This window comes from Bombus pascuorum, chromosome 5 (genome assembly GCF_905332965.1).
Source record: "Bombus pascuorum chromosome 5, iyBomPasc1.1, whole genome shotgun sequence".
Classification (NCBI taxonomy): Eukaryota; Metazoa; Arthropoda; class Insecta; order Hymenoptera; family Apidae; genus Bombus; species Bombus pascuorum.
The window spans coordinates 13,672,146-13,695,275 of NC_083492.1; the positions used below are offsets into that span (position 1 = coordinate 13,672,146).

At 37.4% G+C, this 23,130-nt stretch overlaps 1 protein-coding gene across 2 annotated transcripts; it reads right to left on the minus strand.

Moving 5' to 3' along the window:
* Positions 1–1,854: 1,854 nt before the first annotated feature.
* LOC132906610 (LIM/homeobox protein Awh-like) lies at positions 1,855–22,157 on the minus strand. Of its 2 annotated transcripts, none has more exons than XM_060958923.1 (4): positions 21,911–22,157; positions 8,393–8,712; positions 3,043–3,497; positions 1,855–2,563 (listed from the first exon to the last, which is right to left on the minus strand). In XM_060958923.1, exons 2-4 carry the CDS (start codon positions 8,569–8,571, stop codon positions 2,355–2,357), a joined length of 843 nt encoding a protein of 280 aa, XP_060814906.1. In that variant the 5' UTR covers positions 8,572–8,712; positions 21,911–22,157; the 3' UTR covers positions 1,855–2,354. The 2 variants fall into 2 exon arrangements, with proteins under 2 accessions (XP_060814906.1, XP_060814905.1); XM_060958922.1 differs by lacking the exon at positions 21,911–22,157 and adding an exon at positions 15,985–16,971.
* Positions 22,158–23,130: the final 973 nt, after the last annotated feature.

The following is a 23,130-nucleotide window of genomic DNA, read 5'->3' on the forward strand; positions in this document are numbered from 1 at the left end:
AGCTCTCTCGCACTGGACGTTAAGCTTATTATAAATAAGTGACTACACTCAATGTTCCATGTTACGCGCTAACAGATTTGCGCGTACAAACGTGGAAATGAGTTGCGAATATTTCCGTAGCGATTGATAGGTGAAGATCAACTCGTAACGCGAGAATGAGATTAATCCTTTCCGTATCTTCTTTCAGCGTCAACGTCACGTTCGTTTTATAGCAGTTAATTTATGATAATTGCGATATTGCAAATGGAAAGGATTAATCGTGTGTCTTAACTTGTTAACCGAATCATCCGTTAACCAGGTATTTTCTATATTCGTAAAGTTTCTCGTGAAATAAATTGATTTGAACTCTTCCAAATATAAATACAACATTTAACGATATTACTAAACATAATTCATAATTAAAATATCGAATATTTATAAGTAAAAGAATGATTATTTCTAACAGATTGGAAATGCAAGTGACGATTTAACACGTTCTCCCCGGTTGACAAGTTAAAGTCGATTTACAAACTTCGATTACAAGTAACGAATGCCCTTCACGGCCCTAAAGAAGCGATAAATGTAATTTTCCTTCTTTTCGAAAGAATAGAACGATAGTTGTCCTCACTTCGATTGATCCGCGGAATAACCTGATGTAATCAGGCTATCGTTTTAATAAAACGTACCTATAAGATCGAGTATACGATTAGCGTAAACGAGAAATTCGAGTCGTCCGGTGTCCCCGCCAACTTACCGAGGCCTCGTTTCCTGTTCACTCGAGTCTCTGGTATCCCGGGGTACATCAGAAAGCAATGTTCCGAATGAAAGTATCTTTTACAGTGTTTAGATAATTAATTGTGTAACCGTAAAAGGATCATTATTTAATATACACACGACACACATGTACTGTGATGTAAATATTGTAAACTAAGTATATATACAATATAAAATGTTGCACATATTTCTTTGTTTCCATGTTTATTCTCCATCCTATTGAGTGTGTATCTTTGAACTTTATTAACTTTGTTTAGTTTCTTTATTTTTTCACTTTTTTTCAAATTCAGCAATTTTGGGAGGCTTAGGTTTTTAAGCTTTTTTTTATAAGCATTATTATTTTTCTTTGTTGCAAATTTTTTTTTTAATTTGATAAAGATGGAAGAGGATATAATAGAGGAGGCATAGTATTGGAATCCGTATAATAGAAACACAAGAGCTTCAGGCTTGAAAGTAATAACACGTGTTAACAGTAAAAGACATTTTTATTATTAACAGTACGGTTTACAGTATTGCGATAATGTGTGTACAACATTGGGAGCGATATCAAATATTCATGCACGATTTCCTTGAAATTTATATACAAAAGCTACAGAATACATCTATGTACAATTTTATCTTAAAAATAAAATACTTCATGGGACACGCGTATAGCGAGAATTTAAATAATACTAACGAGTCGTGTCAATGTTATTAAAAATTACTTGTTTTGTAATCATTGGTTTGATAATGTTGCAAACTGTTGATGTTAAATTGAAAAAAGAACGGATAATAATATTAGCGAAATTTGAAAGAAATTAATGTTATAGAAATATTCCGACTTTTTTCAAATTGAAAATTTCAAAATCTATCTCGTGACAAATCAAATTTATAAAATAATTATTAATTATGAAAAACGAGATCTTTTTTTACAAACACTATTAAAAATTTAATCTTACTTTTCGTTTCATTGCACTCTTGCCGAATAAAATAATTAAGTAGACTAATTGTAAAATGCAAATACAAGTTACGAACTATTACAATTGAATCAGAATAAATAATGATCGTGTTTTCTCTATTCGTATACTAGAATCCTCACCGTAGAATATTAACCTATTCGTAATATCACTTTTACTTCTCGCTTTGTTTGAAACAAATCATTTTGACTATGTACAAAAAAAGACAGAGAATATCTCAATTATTTAAAACTTATCCTTAAGCGTTCTAGAATTCAAAGAGGGTTCGTTTGAAATAATCTTTTTAAGTAAAACCTTGACCATATTTTTATTTTACAATTTTCCCTAGAGGAAACCATATGCAAATTTTTAATCGATCGATGTTCGAATAATCAAGTATTCCCTTAATGATAATCGAGGTTCTACTATATTCCAAATTCTCGTAAATCTATGAAAAAATTTATGCTAAATTTGTATCAAAACTTTCGAATGAATCAATGTACCCCCTTCGAAATCCTAGAATTTTATAATTTCTTCCTCTCTAATAGATCGATGTTCTTCTAAATTCGAACGCTAAATTTTCCATTGCAAACCATATTAGACTTAGAAACGATCGACGAAGGTAAAACAATGATCACCGGTATTGGACATTGTTACTAAATAAAGTTAACCCGTTTGATGACAGAACTGGGCTTGTAGGTGATTGGGCGTTGTCGGTGTTAGAGGTGTTAAAGGAGTGAGTGGTGTCAATGGACTGCCAGGACTTTCGCTTCCTGCGCTGCCGCCTTGATACCCCCCTAAATAGGCACCTACCATGTTTACACTGGTTGGGTACAAATCACCTGGATGATGTTGCATTGGTGGTGAATGGTGCACTAGATAGGAAATGAATTATTCTTTAGGAATGAGAATATAGAATAGTTATAAGAAGAGAAAAAAAAAGTTCAGATTTTTAGTAAAAGAGATCCTACGTGTATATTATATTTCGTCTTTTTCGATCCAAATAATGGTACTAACTGTTTAGACAGTTGGTACGTTAATGCACGAATCTAAAGTTCAAATTACGAAATGTTTGGAATATTGTTTCATATTAACTCATACATTAATTCTATAGACTTGATTAAGTTCAATGAACAAGGGAGCATAAGTCGTGCGATACTAATTGCCCCCTCGTATTTTCGTATTTTCTTCCTGTAATTCATTATCGATATACAGAGGTATCTACGTACATTTTGTATTTTCTATATTAATTTATCGCTTATATTTTTCCATTTTTTCTTGTAATTCGTTGTATTCGTTCATCGGTAATATTTTACTAGGAATTGCAACATTTTCAAATAACAAATATACTTACTTTGCGTTTTGATCTTTCCACTGTGTTTCTTCTGCCTGGCCCTCGAGTTCTGAAACCAGACTTGCGTCACTCGTTTGCTCAGTCCCGTAACGTGAGCTATTCTTTCAAGATCCTGGCCATCGGGATTGCTGTCTAACTGAAAGTTCGCTTGCAAAACAGAGAGTTGCTCCTCCGTGAAAGTAGTCCTGACCCTCTTCGTCTTGCTGCCTTTGCCACCGTGCTCGGAGTCGCAATCTTCCGAGGATGAGGTATTGTTTCCTTCGACGACGTCGAGATAGTGAGCCTTGCAGAGCAATCGGGCATCCAGCAGGGCGAATTGCTCCCCCGTCGACAGCTGACGAGAACAGGCGTCGCAGGCGAAACAAGCCAAGTGATATACCCTTTCTCTGGCTCTTCTCACCCAGTCACCAGCACCTACGCTTCGACCACACTTCGCACATTTTGCACCAAAGGTTCTGAAATATCGAGAAAGAGGAATTTTTATCGTACATTCAAGATCCCTGTACCTTCTTCCAAATGTTGAGAAAAAGAAAATACTATCATTAATCCAAGAGCTAAGGTTTATTATTAACTTGAGATTTGTTTGTTCTTATAGATCTTTCCTGTTTCCTTACGAGCATGCACCGAAATTGTTACGATACGCTTGTTTCTGTATTAGATTAACGCTTGGTCGACGATCAAGAAAGTTTATTTAAATTTCGTAGAATGGAAGAATTGGACGAGGAGAAGACAAGAATGAAAGAGGAGGAGGATGAAGGTGCTATTTTGGTCGAGGCTGCAGGTTCATTCAGGACCTCCGTGTACGAGAATCCGATGGTCCTGTCCTCATTAACATACTACTCCGCCACTCGATGTCCTTTAGAGCGCGTCAGCAGCGTGGTTTAAGGGTCGCTCGACCTCTCGCGATTCGCCCGGTAGATTACGTCGAGATTATCTGGACGTCTCAGTCCCGCGGCTTCCCTCGCCCTACAAATGACTCTAACCCTTTGAATTTTAGCCGCCCGACACCAGGAAACGGGTCACGATCTTACGAGTGTTGCGTTTAAGAGGAGAGATATAAGCGATTTGTGGATGACTCTTACGAGGAAACGATACGCTCGTCTTAACGAGGTCTGTCACGATGATAGGTACACCACGGATTTTTATTATTTAGATGTATGATGTAGAAGTGAATTTGATAGAATCTATGGAATTTATTAATTTCCCTCCTCTTGCCTTCGTCTAAGTTCACCGAGTCGAACTTAATAATATTCAATAGCTATATAGAAAAGAATTATATAAGGAAACAAAACTTCTAAGCTCCACAGGTAACTTGTTGTTCGCAACGAAGAATAACTTTGTTGTAACAACAAAGAGAAAAAATATAAGTAGCATAAGTGAAAAAGAAGAATTGTGGATCGACCGAAAGGTTGGTTATTGTATGGAAAAATATGGTAAGCCACGGAAGGATTAGTCGGTTCACGAATCGCATCGTCACCGTCGCATCCATGGTATTTTCGGGTATTATTGGTTATGGTGATCGCGCACAAGGCACGCCTAGAAGCACGCAAGTATCTATTCATTCTTGACAAGACATCTATACCTGACCCTGAGTATCTTTTTAAACGTCCGAAAGCTTCGTCTAGAACTTCATAACGTGTACCTACTTATCATGATTATTTTATTATCGTTATTGGTCGATTCTTGCAAATAAAATATACATTTGTTTTTGTAATTACTTTAACATTACTGACAATTACTGAATAAAATTCACGATAAAAAGACGAAACGAAGGAAGATTCATATAGTTTAAAATAAATCATTTGATGCGATTTCTTTGAGCTTGAAGGTCCGGTGAAAGTTTGAGGTGTCATTAGCATAAATAGTGGCGCCACCCCTTTCCTTTTCCGGCGCGTTTACGTCGGATCAGAGAGAAATAAGAGACGGTCAGAAGCAGCGTGTAACCAGACCAGAGGAACTGGTATTGGGTATCAATAAATCTTCAGGGCCGTACATCGGCTACCAAACGACCCCGCCCTAATTTATTCATTTGTTCTTCCACATAGGCGGGCCCTATAAGTCAACGGGGGATTAAGTCGGCCGCTATCCGACCTCTGCACAGTAGAGAATTCATAGTCCCCCCTTATACCTCCGATCCTCATTCGACTGCATTCGATTCTCGCGCTACGAAGCCAGATCTCGATCGCGATCTTCGATATCTTTTAAGATATAAATCGGCCGTGTGATAAATTATTACGTTGGCGATATTTTACGCTTGAATTATCGTTTTTTGGTAATAGGAGCAAGCCATATAGTAACGTTTATAGAGTATGAATGGAGAAGTTTTAGCACGAAAAATTGGAATTCTTTAGATTTAGGATAATTTTGTTATTACGTATCTAATATTTTAGTTGTATTATATTGTGACTTATACGAGATCAGAGAGAATTGTTTGGAAGTTTCATCTTGTTTGTATCGTGTCAGTATTTAAATTTTATTCGTCATATCAAAACTCGAAGAATCACAAATTATGTTATCTAATGATCGTGGAAATTCCAAATCTGAAATATAATTTTGATCGTACAAATTGCTTCATAAATTAAAAAAGTAATAGACCTAGAGCCGTAAGTATACGATTCTGTACGGGTTGCCCATATTTTTCTCTGGAGAATACAAAAACAGGCACGCGTGTGCGTGGCTGCCGAGTCACCAGCAAGAACTGCCAGTGTTCCATCTAAAGTCTAAGGAATTCGCCTCGTAAGGCAGCTAGCTGTGATTCCCTCTCTTTGGTCCACCCTCGTGTGTCGGTGCTTTTCAAGCAGGGGACGGGTGTCTTTTAAATTAATAAATATTCGCCGACGTTATTCTCCTTCCACGATCCTTTTCCTCGTGTCGTTTCTCAGGCAAGAATAAACAAAATTAAAAGAAAAAAAAAAGAAAGAAAGAGAAAGAATGGAAGAAGCAGGATGAACCAGAAATCGCTCTATTAGCCATGCCAGCGTCGAAATTCCGGTTCTCTTAATTCAGTGTGGCCGATGCTGCGCGACAGGGAATCGGTCGCCGCTTTAATCACGACCTTATCGTTTCTGCCTTAATGGCACTTAAATGCGAATGCCTACGCCCTCCTGAGAACGATTCGAGACACGACGCTTGCAAGCCCGGGGGTAATCTACGTTTCTGCTACTGCGATTTCGACGATTTCCTAAACATGCCGAGGAGACGATAATTTCGAGCAATCTGCAACGATGAGGACGTTCTGCTCTCTTTTACGTAGCTATCTTTGAAATATCTTTTACTTTCAGTTATATAGAAATACATAATTATACTACGTACTTGTTCTATATTTAAATCCATCCTCGTTGCATATCTTATCGCTAGTTTACGCATTTTTATACAAAGTTACGTTTCTATAAACACGATTAAACAGATGAAAACGAAGCAGAGACTTGTTTTGCTCGCTATGTATCATAAAGAGTACCATACTTTGTACACCTTCGCACTTATAAATTTCCCGTAAATGCTTAAAAATTCGCACTGATTTTCTATATTTTATATTTTTACATTTAGTTCTTACATACTTTCCATCTATGTAGGTTTTATATTATTGTCATATGGAATCTAATGCAAATTAAATATAATGCGTTTATTAACCGTTTACTATAATATGCTCGTTAATAACATATTAAAAAAATCTAGTCAATATACAATTGTTAAACAAAACCCATTGTAGGAATTTAAATCACACCAGATACACACGTACATTTTTTGATTCGCTTGAAGATCGCATAAAAAAATCCATCGACTGAAAAGATTCGCCATTGCGAATATTCGTATACGGCCCGGGTCAAAACCGGCGTCTTTTCTTTTCGTCTCCAGGGACTTGTAACCGCAAGAAAACGTCAGATGAGATGTCCTTTATTCGTAGCGGGCATCGAAGCCCGGCTTCAACGTCACATCGTGACTCGCAGCTCGCGCGTGAGCATGCGTGGTACACGTATATGACGTGAATAGCCGACTGTACGCGTGAGGTCCAAAGAAGAAGAAGAAGAAGAAGAAGAAGACGAAGAAGAAGAAGAAGAAAGTAAAAGAAAAGAGAAGTAAGAAGAAGAGGAGAAGAACCAAGAAGAAGAAGGTTACATCGGAAGACATTAATCACCCAATGGTGAATCTCTCTCGACCCTATGTCGAATACTCGCGTAAGGATATCTGTTCATCTGCGGGAATATCTGCACCCACGTGACGGCCACGTGACTCCAAAGACAGACAGCTTTTAGCTAAATCATTGTAATCGTGCGCTTTTTAACTTTCCCGATTGTTACGTTTAACTCTTAATTGGTATCATTGAGGACTATAAAGACTAAGACTTAAGTCGCTTAATCGCAGAAAAATAGCGATAAGATATTTAATCAGTAGACTGCGGATTTTTTACGCATTTGCGCGAAATGTAAAGAACGCGTAAAATGCAAAAATATATAAAATGCACAAGGTACTTACAGTACCTACTCATTATAAGTATTAATTATAAGTTTTAATAAGTTTAATATTTCTCTAATAAAAGATATCTACGTTTAAGTTCTGTTTCTTTAATCGTGCTCATAAGAGTGTAAGATTTGCATAAAAAAGCAATTCATCAAACGAAAGCGTTCCATCATTCGGTCGCGATCTATAATCGACCAGAAGGGACAGTTAGCCCGCGATCCAGAAGCGACACGAAGGATTACCGATGAATCCAATAATATTTCAGTTGATCGAAGAACAGACACCCCACTGATACGTAACCGGTGAGCAAAGCCAAAGCTTAAGAGGACGTTTCTCGACTACCACTCGTGAACACCTGGAAAGAATGACCGTTTGTTCGACTTACCGAACGCTTCTCGCGGAATACGCTGACATTCGTATAACAGATATCTCGGACACCCTGTCGAGCAGCTACTTTCAAAAGATTTTATGAACAAGTCCCTTGAGATAGATTTCGAAGGGTCGTTCTGTATTACGAACGAGTGACTCGCTAAAATGATCCCAGTGGCTTTCGATCCCTTTATGCTTGTATTGCTAATAGGACAAATTGTTTACTTTGTTTTCGTATTGTAATTATGATAAACAGTGGCTAACTACGTATCCTTATTTCTCAATGATTTCACCAGGTTTCAATAACGCGAACTTTAATATGCTTAGACCTAACTAATTAGTACGCAAGTGTTACAATTAATACAGCGAGTGAAAATACCTTTTGTAGTGGTGTACCTTCAGTCACATAAATCAGTTAACTTAACCAAACAAACTATGTTCCCCATTGATGCAAGAAATTACGATGGTTAAACTTAGACAGCGAGCTCCACTGACCTTAGAAATAGAAACGAGTTGTACTTACAAGGCGTAGTCGTGCCTGCAGTACAGTCTCATCCCTCGAAGAAAACAGGAGTGCTGATCGTGCAGAGGCCTCGCACAGGCGCAACATTTCAGACATCTGGAATGCCAGGTACGACCCCCTACACAGAGGACAGTCCGCTCGCGAACGCTTTCTCCGCAACCGCCACAGTCCATTTCCATTCCATCGTGACTGTCGTTGTTGTTGATATTAGTAGCAGCTTTCTTTATGCTGGTTACGTTGTTGTTATTGGCGTTCACGTTGTTGTTGTTGTTTGAACAAAGGATGTTGTCCGTGCAATCTGGCTCCGTCTCGATTTCCGTCTGCAATTTTATTCATTTTACTTTATTAGTTATATTTATTTAGTTATATAGTTATTTATAGTTATTTAGATGATGGAAGTTTTTATTGTCGACGATAATTTTAAGAACAATTAGGAAGATTTCAGCCTAGAACGAGATTGTTGTGAAATTAATTCGAGAGAAATCATTAGTGTAATTTACATGATAGGCAATTTATTGGCTATCACAAATACTTTACAATCTATCTTTATATTGTACTAGTTTCCACCCTTTAAAGCTCTGAACAGCAACTCTAAAGCATCCTGTAGAAAAAAAGCCATCGCATACAACCTTCCTTCGATAAACCTTTCAAGCAGATGCTACAAGTCTCTACCTAATGTCATCGTGAATTTAATGCCAAGGCATTAAAACGAACATTTTACATGGAATACCGGAGTCGATGGAAAAGAACACGAGCTACGGTATTAACGTTATTAGAAGAGAGTCTCGCGTTAGAATTTGTCGGCTAGCGAAACCAATACGATCGATCGATTCATAAAGCGTCAACGTGTCGTACGAGAAAAAACATCATTAGCGATGGGATCAAGTGCCGAATCGAATCGAATATTCGACGTTCTCTTCATGTTTTGATAGATAGATATAATATTTCATTCGTCGTACTCGCCAAATATTCCATCTTCGTTTCAACCTATATTTTAATTACATTTGTAACTATATTCACAAAGCCGATTTTCTCAAGAATAAAGCGTCGTATGAAGAAATTTTATTCGATATTTTCGATTTGTTCTCTTACATAGAATCGCTCGCTTGTCAGATGTACCATTCTTGTTGAGACATCCAACCTAGGAAACTGAATAATCGTTGAATATTCGAATCTACTTGCGACGTACTTGAGGCCATCGCTAAACACATAGTATAAGACGATCGTTTCCGGGTGTGGAGGTACGGAAAGGCTGGCTGCGGGCTCCAAATCTCAATTAATACTCGGCAAAGTGAAATAATAAACGAGCGGACGGCCGCCGGCTGATAAATGATGCCGCTCTTGGGCATGATCCCTTCGTTCCTCAACGACCGGCCTCAACGATTCGCATGACTACGCACACATCGTGTATCAAACGTGCGTACACGCGAAACGACCTTTAGGTAGGCGCAAATTTGTTCATTGTGGATGGTGAGATTTAAGCGATACGCACGCCTCTAAAGATCGTAGCTGTGCAGCTTCCTTTTAATTGAATGCGTAACGCAGGAGATTTTACTAATTTTCAAACCGTCTTTTTTTTCTTCCTTTTAGCTTCCAGTTGGTTCTTCAGGGTGGAGTGTGCGAACATAAAGTACATATAATTTTTATAATCTCTCGGAAGTTAATTATATTTTATAGTTGAAAAGAAAAACCTATACTTCTGAGAATAATTCGAAACCGCGTGTATACTTGTTAAATAGAATTTGAAGATATTGAAGCTTAGGTGAGTTAAATAATTTTATCTTGCTGTACAGACACCCTCACACAATAGCAAATGGCGGTCATCGATTAAAATGCATTCATTCTTTAACAAGTAGTCGTTCATTAGTCAAGAACCGCTTGAAACAAACCTGTGGTAGAGTTTCGAGCTCGATTAATTGACACTCGAACGACACGATGCAGCTGGTTAGTTTTTTTTCCTCTTTTTTTTCTTTTCAGTCCCATCGTGTTGTTAGAGGTTTGGTTAACACAAAGAGACAAATAAGTAGGTACAACGAAGAGAGAGAAAGAGAGACAGAGGGAAAGGTTGTCATTGTGAGTGCGTAGAGAGATAAACGCAAAGATAACGCGTATCTGATCTGTATGCAATTTTTTTCTTATCGATGTCGCAGCACACGTGCTCGTCAATACACCTGTGTATTCACACGTGCGTGTATTATGTATAAGTGAGTACATTGGAACAGCGAGTCTTGACTTGATTATATTAATTGGTACACGAGTAATGCACAAAGGTTATTGTTCCCCACAGCGTGCAATCAATGAGTTAATTACATTATATCCTTCGATTTATTGCGTTTACCACGTACTTCTTCTCTTTACTGCTTTATTCGTACATGAATATGGAAAAAGTGTTCTATCAACCTTTGGGAAATTAAAAATTTCAATTTATTAAACGGTTATTTCATCCTGCCACGATCCTTAAATTTTTATCATTTTTATACTCCAATCTCACGTTTATTTCGGTAAAAAGACTTTTAACGTTTTAGGAATACGCTGGACAAAAAATTGGTACGAAAACTTATGTACATGTATACTAAGAACAGTTCTTTCAGATTTTGCTTAAACTTGAAATACTTTTTAACGTCAGAAAAACACGATAACGACGGAAAGAACGCGGCAGAGTTAGAACGAGCGAAGATTTTCCGAGAACGTTAAAGGTGCGTTTCCTCGATCGAAAAGTAAACGATGTGAAAAAAAATATTTCAAAAAAATTCACTCTCCGTCATAAACAATTCTTATTCGTCGGCTTGAAATTGAATTTGCCGGTTTAAACGCGCGAACTAAACACACAAACGAACGAAAATATAACATGAATCGCCGTGAAAACGTGAAACATATAAAGAACAGGGATATTGCACAACGGATACCTCAAGAAAGACAACATCGACGACAGCCAATTTCGAAGACGCTACACGAACACGTCTTTTTCATTTCATCTTCCTCTCTCTGTCCTTCCCCTCCTTGTCGTAGCTTCTCCCGTCGGCCAGTAATCATTTCACGTTTAACTGGACGGTCATTGATTTATGATCTGCCGAAGGCAAAGTTGAACTTCCCACCTGTGATTTATACCTTCTGGCATTTCGATCTTCCCTCGGAAAGAGAGCTACGTTTCTCTTCGAACGTAACACCGTGTCGATTAATACGCCGTGTCGCGGATCACGGATTTACTGGCGCAATTATCTCGATGAAATAAGCGGAAGATCGCGCGGTTAAATAGAAAATATAATTTTCAATTCAAATCTAGCAGATTTTCGTCCTAAATTTAGTGATATGTTCGACTGTCCCTGCTTCGTAGAGATTTTAAACGCCTTTGAGCAATTTACTTTCTTAGAACATTCGAGGAAAGGAAGAAACACAGTTGTATGAAGATGTTCAGCCTAAGAGATCATAATAACTCGATTGCTTCGATGAAAGATCACGTGGCTAGATAACAATATTTCCAATCTTTTAATCGAACCCTTAATTTTATAGTTGAGAAGCTTTTTTAAATTTATGGAGAGCATAAACGAATCGTCGCTGATTTATAAGAAGTGGATATCAAGAAACACTGGCAAAAAGTTTTTGGATCGAACGTATTAATACGAAATTTGTTAAAAACATCCATGTGTCAGAACTACAAAATGCTGTCGTATTAAAGTGTCTTTCCTTTACAGACACGTCTTTTACAACGATGCATCTTTATAGAAACATGAAACCTAATCTGTCAAACGTTGTGATCTTTATTTTGATAGAACAAAATGGATCATACGTAATTCGATAAAATAATATAAACCGGAAAATGTTTTGCACGCACTATTTCCTTATAAAACGAAAGAAACTTTTCGGGTGATCTAATACAAATATCGAAATAATAGGAAATTGAAGGGGAGTTTAACGTGAAACACTTAACTGACAATAAACTAACACAAACTTCCATTTATTACGAAAAAGAAGCAAGACGAAGAACAAAATATTACACGGGAAAAAGTTGCCGATCCGATTTGCTAATTTAAATAATCGTAGGTATTATTATTTTGGTACGTTTCCATGTGAACGTATTATTGCATTGTGGCATTGAATTAGCGAGATATTTACAATCTGTGCGTGGAATTCCTTCCCACGATAGTCGGATAGCCTGACGAGGTTCTTCTTTATTCTAAGGCCTTTTCTCGCGAATCAGTCTTTTCAATATTCGGATTTAGATCTGGACTATTCCCTGGTCATTTCATTGTTTCGATGCTGTTACCGCGTAAACAGTCCTTTACTACTTTGCTGCGGTGACAGTGTCATCATCTTGAAAAATACAATTTCAAGAATCTCCAAACGAATGATCATTATTTTCTTCCAATCTTCCATTGTCCAGTTTGCATGTTTCTCACATCATTGTACGCGTTCTCTTTCTTGCTTTTCTGTTATGAGTTGCTTTGTCTTAGCTTTTTGAAATGAAAAACTCACCTCATTTAAACGATTTTTGACAATACGATCGGAAACGCTTTGTGCCCTCTGCTGATTTATCTCTCTAGAAAGATGCTCGTCTAAAATTCTTCACAATTTTACGCAATTTTCTATCATTTCGACTAGTACATAAAAGATATAACATAGAAAAAAAAAACGAAGCTGGCACCCCGCTGGGGGTAGCCGCCCACATGCTATATTATTTTTTCTTTATCAACAAGATATAACACTTTACCAAATGTCCGCAAGGACAAATTGTAAAATAACCAAAATAAAAAAAAAAAAAAGAAAATTTCGACTAGTTGCTGCACAAAGACGACCACATCTTTCGCTCTCAGATACACTTCCCGTTTCGTCACATTTCCTTTCTGAAATCGCTAATGATGCTTGGACTACATCCTATGATTTTTGTGACTTTTCTCTGGCTATTTCCTTGCTGAAGAAACTCGATTATTCTTAACTTCACTCATAACTCACATCAAGTACCCGTTAATTTCCCATTGCTTTTTATAATAACGTATAATAAATGTATTAAATATAATAACATATAATAAAAATTATAGTTAGAAGATACGAAAGTTTTTAAGAAATTTCTTCTGATCAGAGATTGCATACTTAAATGAATATACCTGCGTTTTCTATAAATTGTTTGTTGAGCCACCGAACTCATCGAATTCAGTTTCGTGGAAGATCCCAAGCTATTGAAGGAGAAACGACAAAGTTTGACCTATTGTAAATTACTCCTTGAGTTTCGACCGGTTGCTTTCCTGAGAATCCCTGTAAACTAGGGTTGCCGTTGTAAATCAACCATCGAAACATATGACCTGCCTATTCTTTGGTTTTCACATTGATTTTCCCGATACGCAGTTCGCTTGCGATTAAACATGTTGTTAGCTAATGTTCATACTTTTTTTTATAATTTGAAGGATATTGTAAAAATACGCGTCACTTATACATACATGTTTAGCATTTAATGACAGCAATAGAGAAAAAATTAAAATTACCTGGTTTTTCCATGAAATAATCGTTTATTAAAACGTGACAATTTAATGAGAGTGGAATAACAAAGTACCTATGCATATCGAAGCACAAACAAGAATGAAAGTTGCTATGACGATAGCGTGTATAGCGTTTGAAACAATGGGATAGTGTGAGATGACAAGTGATAATTCACGAAAAATCAACGGGAAAGAAAATTGAATAGATATTTGTGTAATCTTTATTTGCATATCGAATACTTTCGAGAATTGATATTTAATTTGATAGACGAAGCGTGAAAATGTTTCGTTTCTAAACAATAGAATTAATGAATTGCAATTACATAATATGACGTTCGATAGCGTTATTATACAACGAAATCATCGAGCTGCATTTATTACATGATAATAAGAATTTATGATTAAGCGCGATCGAGGCTTGATAGGTGCAAATGAGAAACTTGAGATAGTAGATAATATTTCAACGTTGCAAATTATCGGTACGTGTACCTGTATTTCCTAATAATGTTGTTATGTATAAATTGAAAAACATATAGTACGTATAATAAGATACTCGAAGCAAAAATTCATATCAATTTCGATCGGAGATCCTCGTAACGAAATCGGTTAATTCTTATAAATCGTTCTTTAAATGTAAATATTTTAAACGATCGTGATTCGAAAATTCGCATGTAGCTTTCTAACTCAATTATCGCGAAAGAAGAATCGAATTTTCGTTGAAAGAAACGAAGAAAGAATTTCTCAATCGTTCGTAAGTGGACTCGATGCTCGAAGAATGCAATCAACGAGTAGTTAAGAAGAATAATAGTATTCATTTTTTATTCGTCAACACTTCGAAACGACGGAGATGAGCTGACAAAATGAGAAATGCCAGGGTGAAGAGGTCAAACGGGCCTCACTACCGACTACCGGACATCGACGATCCTCGTACACATCCGATTCGTCACTTTGCTACACGGGACGGACGTTTAATGGCACGAGCGAGTATACCATTCCCAGTGATTTATCGGCCTTATAAGTTTCGCCGGCGATCGTAAATAATTTTTCGCAATATTTCAAAATTATCATGGCCGTCGCATCGTTTCGTTCCAGAAACAGTTTTTAAGAAAAACTTGCTGCCAGGACATTGTCTGCGTTCGGTATGACGTTTATGAGTTTGACGTGCAGGATCGTAATGGTTGTGCAACAACAATGACGGAGTTTCAAGTATTTAAAGAACTGAGATAAAACCTTTCAATGAATCATTAATTTTGATGAATTGGTAGGATATGTTTTAATTATAACGAGATGAATTTTACATTGGAATATTAAATTGAATTTTTTATATGAAAAGTATATTCAAAGGATAGAAGTGCAATGTTTCGATGAATTAAAATAATGAATTCTATAACAAGACCTAAGATATTTCTTTTAATTGCAAAAGACTATTACCGATTCGATATAACTTAAAGACAATTTGAAAATTTATTTCCGATGTTATAATGTATAAAACAGAGTTATATATTTAATTTTACAACTCGGTACATGGATGTTTAACCAGAACTTGTTATTGATAAAGAGGTTTCTAATGTCTTTTGACAATGTAAACAAAAATATATTATGATATATTTATATAATATATATGAACAATGTTCACATTATATTTAATTAAGGTACTATGATTAGTTATAACTTATAATTTTTAAAGAAAGCTTTTTGATCCCCAACGATAAAACATCGAGAAACTTTCGAAACCCGCGCATCGCTTCGCTTAAACAAATGATTCACACCTGTTTATACACCTTATATGTATTTCACATATTCGATTTACGTTTATCTTCTTTATCTACCTATTGTCAATGAATCGAACAGAATTTTTCACTATCTTATTTAATCTTTCATAATCGACAAACAAAAGAAAGCTAGGTATCTAAGCATGTATACATATGTGTTACTTGAAATCGTGATACATATATTATTTAAATGCATGCGTGTATTCTTAACTAATTTTCGTTACCGCAAAATTTAAAACGGCTGAAATAAATAAATCTTAACAATGTTAGATAACAAAGTTGTGTAAAATATTGCAAGACACCTACTACCCGACGATACCATTTCAGAGTTAATTCTCAATCCACTCACCTTCATCTTTCCTGAAATCAGTCCAGAACTTCCTTTTAACTCACAAACTGCCTCTCTTCATTTTCATAATCATCGAGCAAGCAAAAAAAGAGTCTGCTGATATACCAAATACACGTGCTAAACTGACAAAAACATGTCAGTAGTCAATCTATATATGCGTGTAGTTCACAAAGTCCCTTCACAACACTTTGAAACTAAAACTCGCGCTACGATCCGATAACTCCTTCCAAACGAGTAAGTTTCAGTATCAAACGAAAGAAAGCCAAACCAGGAGACTCGCGAGGAATAAAAAATCGCGGATCTGTAGGATCGAAAAGGATCGCAGAAAATACGCTGTCCAGATCCGTGGCCCGGGGAAGACTGGCATCCTCGATCCTGCCCCTTCCACACTCTGCAATCGTCGCTTCGGTCTATCACTCACACATTCACGCTGTGTATTCACGCTTCTTTGCACTGTTTCCACTCCGTGCACGTTCCATGCATGTACACGTGTATGCGTGTGTTAGAACGTCGGAGGCTGAGTGGTGGGGAACGGAGTTGCGTGACTCGACTCGGGGTTGTTCGTGGCACAGGAACGATGCTTTTCGGGACGAAGACCCCTGGAACGACAACCAGGCTCCGCCCAATCGATCACGCCCATGTTCCATGCGCGAAAACCCACCACTGAGGCTTTTGGTATCGTAAATTCCTTGCAGAGCAGTGGGGGAAGTCGCGAATCACAATCGAATGGAATTTCTGCGGGCAACGTGTTCCTTATAGTAGAGTTGGTTCTCTTTGTTGATTTTTGCTGATCGCGTCTCTCACTTTCTATTTCTTTCCACGTTTCTTTTGTCACCGGCTTCTTCCTTTGAGTTTCTGCGCTTTCTTGCAAGAAACTTTTATACATATATGATACACTTGTGAACCGTCGGATTTCGATCGCGTTTTTAATAGTGCGTTACACTTTGTTCGACGTTCCGTAAACATTGCAGTTCGCTAATTCTATTCATAAAACGATATTGTAGTTTCAGTTCTTATACTACGAAGTTAAGGTGTCTCGTTGCAAAATTAGCTTTCGCCAAAAATTGAACACTGACCAACACTTGTCAATTACTTTCATTCCTTTTTCAACCTCGCTTAACATTCTTCCATAAAATAATACAACAATTCATTCGAATCATTCCATTTGTCCCAGAACCGTTCGTTCACTCTCCTTCGAATCAATCAACCTAAGGTAAACATCATCAATGTCTCGTTAACCAAAAATGTAACCTACTTCGTTTTTAAACCGTCTTCTTCTAATGCAAAGATACTGTCTCTCATTCTCTACCATCTCTCTTTCTCTGTATCCACGCATAATTCAAGAAACATTGGATTTCACGGATGCGTGCACACGCGCGCCATGGCAATAAAAATAAAAAAATGCGAGGGGTAGGACCAAAAAACTCGTTTGACAGTTTTCCTGGGTCTCGAAATGAAAAATTCATATTCATCTTAGACGTGGGCGTAAACGGGTCGCTCGACTAGAACCGAACACACTTATACACTTATTTACACACCTATACAGAGAAGAATATGGTTCGGATAGAGAAAGATAGAAGTTGGAGAGGGATAGCAGTGATAAAAGGCGTTAGTCCATTCCAGGATGATTTATGTGTCGGCAGGGCAGAAATACAAACAGGTGCTCGAACCTCCTCGAGAACCCAAACTCATCGAAAATAAAAAGGAAGAGAAGAAATATAAAATATATATCCACGCAAGTAGGCACGTATAAATAAATGCTGGAAAGGGATAGTGTACGTCTGAGGGTGAACCATGACTAAACGGTCAACTCGGTCTTGCTTTTCGACCTTGCTTTTGGGGACAGAAATATAGAGAACAAATGTACCAAAGTAATATCGCTGCTATCGAACAATTTATTGAAAAAACATTTACATAGCAGGAACAAGCAGCTACTGTTAAACAGATTTGGAATTGGCCAGAATATATTTATACGTGCGCGTTTAATTTCTAAATCCGATCCTGTAATTATGAATATTTAAAATTATCGTCTAGAGAGACACGTGCTTTCGAATTATCTTAAGGGTGTCTCGCTTTTTAGCGAGTCTCGCTCTAAATTCTAAATCCGCGGTCTACTTACAAGTTGGCGAAGTTTTGCGAAAATCAGAGATTACAGTTATTAAGACAAGTAACATTTGAACATGCTCAATATTTTAACATTGTGACGATAGCTTTAAAGTTATGAAAGGGAGTAATAAGCACCTACGTGTTCACCTTCAAAAGGAAGTCATTGTTTTTCATTCCTTACGTGATTTACATGGTATCAAGGTATCGATTTACAAACTGCGTCCTTATTTCCGATACGTGACATTTGGTGTATATCATCAATCGCAAATATTGATTCTTATCGAAATCGAACGAAAACTTGGCGAGTGAATGATCGATAACTTCTTAAAGAATGCTGTTTTATTAACTGTGGGATCACGTGATCGTCACATGCAAGCATCGATGTTTAAGCTAAGCGGAAAGATATCGATTAGGTAGGTAAGTACGTTTTGAGAAACAAACGCTTTTAACGTTCAATAAAAAAACATTTAACGTTATCTACGTTACTTGAATCGATATTGATTTACGAGTTTCTTTGCAAACGCGTTCAAATTGCAATGACTATGCAATTCCCTGATAAATGGTAAATGGAGCTGTGACTTTTTACGTAAATTTAATATCAGAAATAAACATGTATCGTGTCTCTGTTAAATATCGTTATTGTTAAAATCTTTATACAAAACTTTTTATAGCAAATTTTCTCCGTGTCATCGTATCAAAGGTATTCAAGAATTATACATATAGTGAAAGAACCATTTGGTTTCGAGTTTCACCGTAATATGAGTTTTTACCTGCGCCGAAAGCCTGCACCATTTCTTGACTTCACAGCAAACCACAAAACCCTTGCATTCCGAAATGATAGAAATTTCCTCGAGTGTGAAGTAGGTAGGATTCAGAGCAGAAAAGGAAAGAAGGAACACCTGCTGCGAAACTGCATGCAGATGTATTCCGTGTTGCATATTCAAATTGGAATCCGTGGACCGATTTGACGACGATGTTAAACAATAGATACGCGAGAGAAACTGTCGTGGAAAAGTATCTCAAAAGCGACTCGAGGAATTGTGCAAAGGAATTGGAAAAAGACAGTTCATAAACTTTAAAATTAGTCATTACTTACAATTTATTCGATTTAGAATAAAATTCCAATTTGAAATAAAAGATTTTTCTAGCATTATTCCGAATTAATTCTATTTAGGTTTCTATTTTGGTTTCTACAGGACGATGTCGTTTTATTGTAATATCCAACGTCGAAATTCGACATTGATAAATTTTGTTACGAGCAGGAAATATTCATAGCTATTGGATTCAGAACTATTAAAATAAAATATTATCTACCTATTTCCTTCCCTTCGTTTTTCACTCAACCAACTTCATTCAACCACCCTCGAACATCAGACGTACGCACCGGAAGGGTTGAGTTCCACTCACAAAGAATCCTTTACCTATAAAGGAACCAACAGAACCTGAATTCTCCCCATTTATCGCGGCGTTACTCGCGCCTCCACAGCCGACCTAACATTTTCGAGACAAATGCGCGTCATACGTTCCCGATGCACCGCGATATGCCCTATTTGTTAAGATCATCGTAGGCGCGTGTGCACAGGTTCGCAAAACGCGCTCGTGCACCAGCTGTAAGTAGGTACACTATCGTTCAGAAGTATTTGGATTCTTTAAATTCGATCAAAATACATGTACAAATTAATTCTTCCTATGGTTAAATATACCATGAATGTTTATGCATTTATTAGAAATTTAAACGCGCAAAAATTATGCGAAGAATATAAATTTCCATGAAAAATCGTGATCTGGTGAATGATTAATTAAAAATGATAAAAAAAACAGGGTTTGCGAATTAACTATCTCTCTATCGGCAAAATTTCTATCTCAAATTAGATACGAAAAATGCGTGTGTATTTTAAGTAATTAAACTAAATACATCCTGTGAAAGATAACCGAGCAGCTGGATACTTTTGAAGCGTAGTGTAAGAGTGCGTAAACGCGTTTACGCGTGCAAGAACGAGCAAAATAAGGTGCAGGGTCCTCGCGATCGGCAGGGAACGGGCCATTAGTAACGCTTACCCGGCATAAAGCGAGAAAAATGGCAGTCGAATTATCTCGCTAGTGGGAGCGAGACTGGACAAAGGTTCTACCTCGCGAGGACACGCGGAGGATCCTCAAAAAAGGAGCCACGGGGTTCCACCGGTGCCGATCCCGGCAAAGGGAACGAACAAACCGTTGCCCGGTACTCTTCTGTCGCGTTAATCGATACCATCGAAAATCTCGTTCGCGACCGACGTCCTTTCCTCCTTGGAAATTGCACGTGTAGTTGCTCGCCAAAGTATTCGAACACTTGTAGACACCTTTTACGAATATACTATGTGTATTATACGAAACGTATTTTGAAATTTCATTAGCATTGTTCTGTCGTGTTAATTCAAATAAACGTATTTGGTCAAACAATTTGAGCATAATAATTTGTAGTATTTAACAAGATCTTGATTTCACATATAAGCTGTTATAACTTCAGTTTCAATGCAGATAAGGCTTTCTTACTTAATATACATGCAGATAAACTATTTTTGTGCTACCTGGCAGCAATGGCTTGATTTAAGCGAAAGTTTCAGCTACAATCTTTCGTCTTTAACACGGCAGTGTTACGAGGTTGGGCTATTATGATCGCATATACAAAAAATATAAGATTCTAATCGATATATCGGACTTTAATGTCAGTTTTAATAAATCAATAACAGATATCGCATTAATGAAAAATCGATCAGTCATATATTTATTTCCGATACATTGGATATAAGTTAAGAAATGTTACGATTTTTTAGAGGACACGAGTAGGTCGAGGTCAAGTTTATCAACGGTTTTCTTAACGTCAAGCGTTTCGTGTAAGATAACAGAAAAAGAAACTCTGTTGCTACGTAGTGGGATTTTAACAAGAGTTTGCATGTTTGCACAGCAGGCGGTTAGCTGCGAGTGACATGTTAGCCTGCTTTCTCGAATTTGTATTCTTTTATGGAGTATCGAGGGTTGTACGACAATGGCCCATGAACGTTAGTCGCTTTCAAATGCGAATAGGTTCCTGGACTACTTTTATCATGATAATGCCGTTTGGATGCCAGAAAATTTCTTGAAAAATGCTTGGAGAGAAACTGCGAACATGGAAACGCCTTTGACTGTGTTAAATATTCGGTGAAAGAAGAGAAAGAAGGGAAGAAACGTGTTTTTAGACACGATTTACATTCGTCCGTTTTCCACGATTTCCACATTCTTTACTTTCCTACGAATGTCGTTTACATTGTTAACTGAATCATGCATTCCAATAACAATTTTTTTATGTTTTCCTTGAAATATCTTTTAACGTTGAAAGAATGCAATTGCGTTGAAAATGACCGATAGAACGCAACAAGATCGAAAATCAAATATTATTATGTAAGAAAACATCTACCGTACCTTATATACGGCACGAATTACTGTCGTCATTGATCGAGTCGTTCAGAATCTATGTTATCAATTCCACAAATTAAAGAGCAAAAGAGGGTGACGACGTTGCAAAAATTGTTGAAATTTACCTTGAAATTTGCTATTATCTACACCGCTTTCTGTCGATAAGCGAGCTTATGAAAGTAAAATGAAAGCAAAACGAAATGAAAATTCAACATTGATCCAGCACTTCTAGAATGAAATGGAGGAATCGTCGAAAAATGAAATTGATTGGACGTGTTTCTGAGAAACTCAATTAATGAGCTAAAGCACAAAATACCTTCAGCAGTCATCTCAAACATTCCACATCCTCCCGTATCATGCAAAATAATAAGTCACCCCAAAAACATACCGGAGCCTGCAAACATCCCCTGTCTCACAACAGCCTCAACCTTCACGCCACTTCCAGTCGAATCAACCGTCAGAAGCCGAAAGTTCGCTTCTCCGTTATCGGTGATTGAATTACTCGATCCAAGAGTGTAGCTGAGGAAGAGAGGGAGGAAGACAGACTTTCAAACTCTCGGTCAAGAAGAAAAATTTTACGAAAGCAGGGAATCTCTTTACTCTCTGAAAGTACTTACTTCGTCGCGTCAAAGGAACGACGGAGTGATACAGCGCGCAGAAGTGAAACGATCGAAGAGAAAGGAAGAGAAAAGAGAGAGAGAGGAGCTTGCGCGCGTCGAGGGGGTGGGTTTCGTTAGGTCGGGCGCAGTTTTGATGATAACGAGCGGATTTGCAATCACGACTACATTGTGCAGGATCCTGCTGTTAGCTAACTTGAAGAGGGATGAAACTCAGACGGGCTGAGATCACAGAGCAGGAAGCTGAGAGCGCGACGTAGACGGAGGATGAGAGGTACGCGTTGGGGAAACCGTCGCGCGTATTCCTTCCCTCTACATCAGTGTTTCCCAACCTTTTATAACCGTCAGATAATCTATCATATTCGCCCTCTCTGTGTTACTCACTAACAGTAACAACGAGATAACTTCAAACTTGCAGCTTTTCGCTCACTGATACAGGGAAGAACATTGTTGTTGTTGTTGTTGTTTGCACAACTTATCGGTTGAGTTCTGTAAGTAATTTTCCAAAACTTACCACGCGAGAGAACGATCTTTGAAAATATATTGAGACTTGTAGAATTATAGGGATATTTGAGTGATCTGAGCGTCAACATCTAAGAATTCAATCTTGTACTTTGCATGGAATAGTGAAACTAGTTGAAATGATATTTTCTCATTTTTTCGTTATAATATTAGAGACTAATGGTATCTGATAACATACAAAAGAGGTCGCGAACTGCAAGTTGGGAACCATGGTACTATATCGTTCCTTCTCGGCCCTGTTACGGTTCTCGGCGAACGCTGGAAAGTGGAAATCCCGAAATTACAGGACTATACCGTAGACAGTTGCAGCCCCCTTCCAATACATAAATATCTCGTGAAATTTCCGGCTGTAAGGCAATTCCTCGAATCCGCGCAGACGTACAGCACCGCGATGGCTACGCTAACGAACGTTAACGATACGTTTGGCTAATGAACCCGACTGCCATTGAAAGGTATTCATTTTACCAAA

What these genes read in the sequence shown, in the direction of transcription:
- LOC132906610 (XM_060958922.1), bottom strand. An exon ending in TGCAGGCACGACTACGCCTT is followed by an intron (nt 3,498 to 8,392) that starts GTAAGTACAACT and finishes TCGATATTTCAG; the next exon opens with AACCTTTGGTGCAAAATGTG. An exon ending in TGGAAAGATCAAAACGCAAA is followed by an intron (nt 2,564 to 3,042) that starts GTAAGTATATTT and finishes TTTCCTATCTAG; the next exon opens with TGCACCATTCACCACCAATG.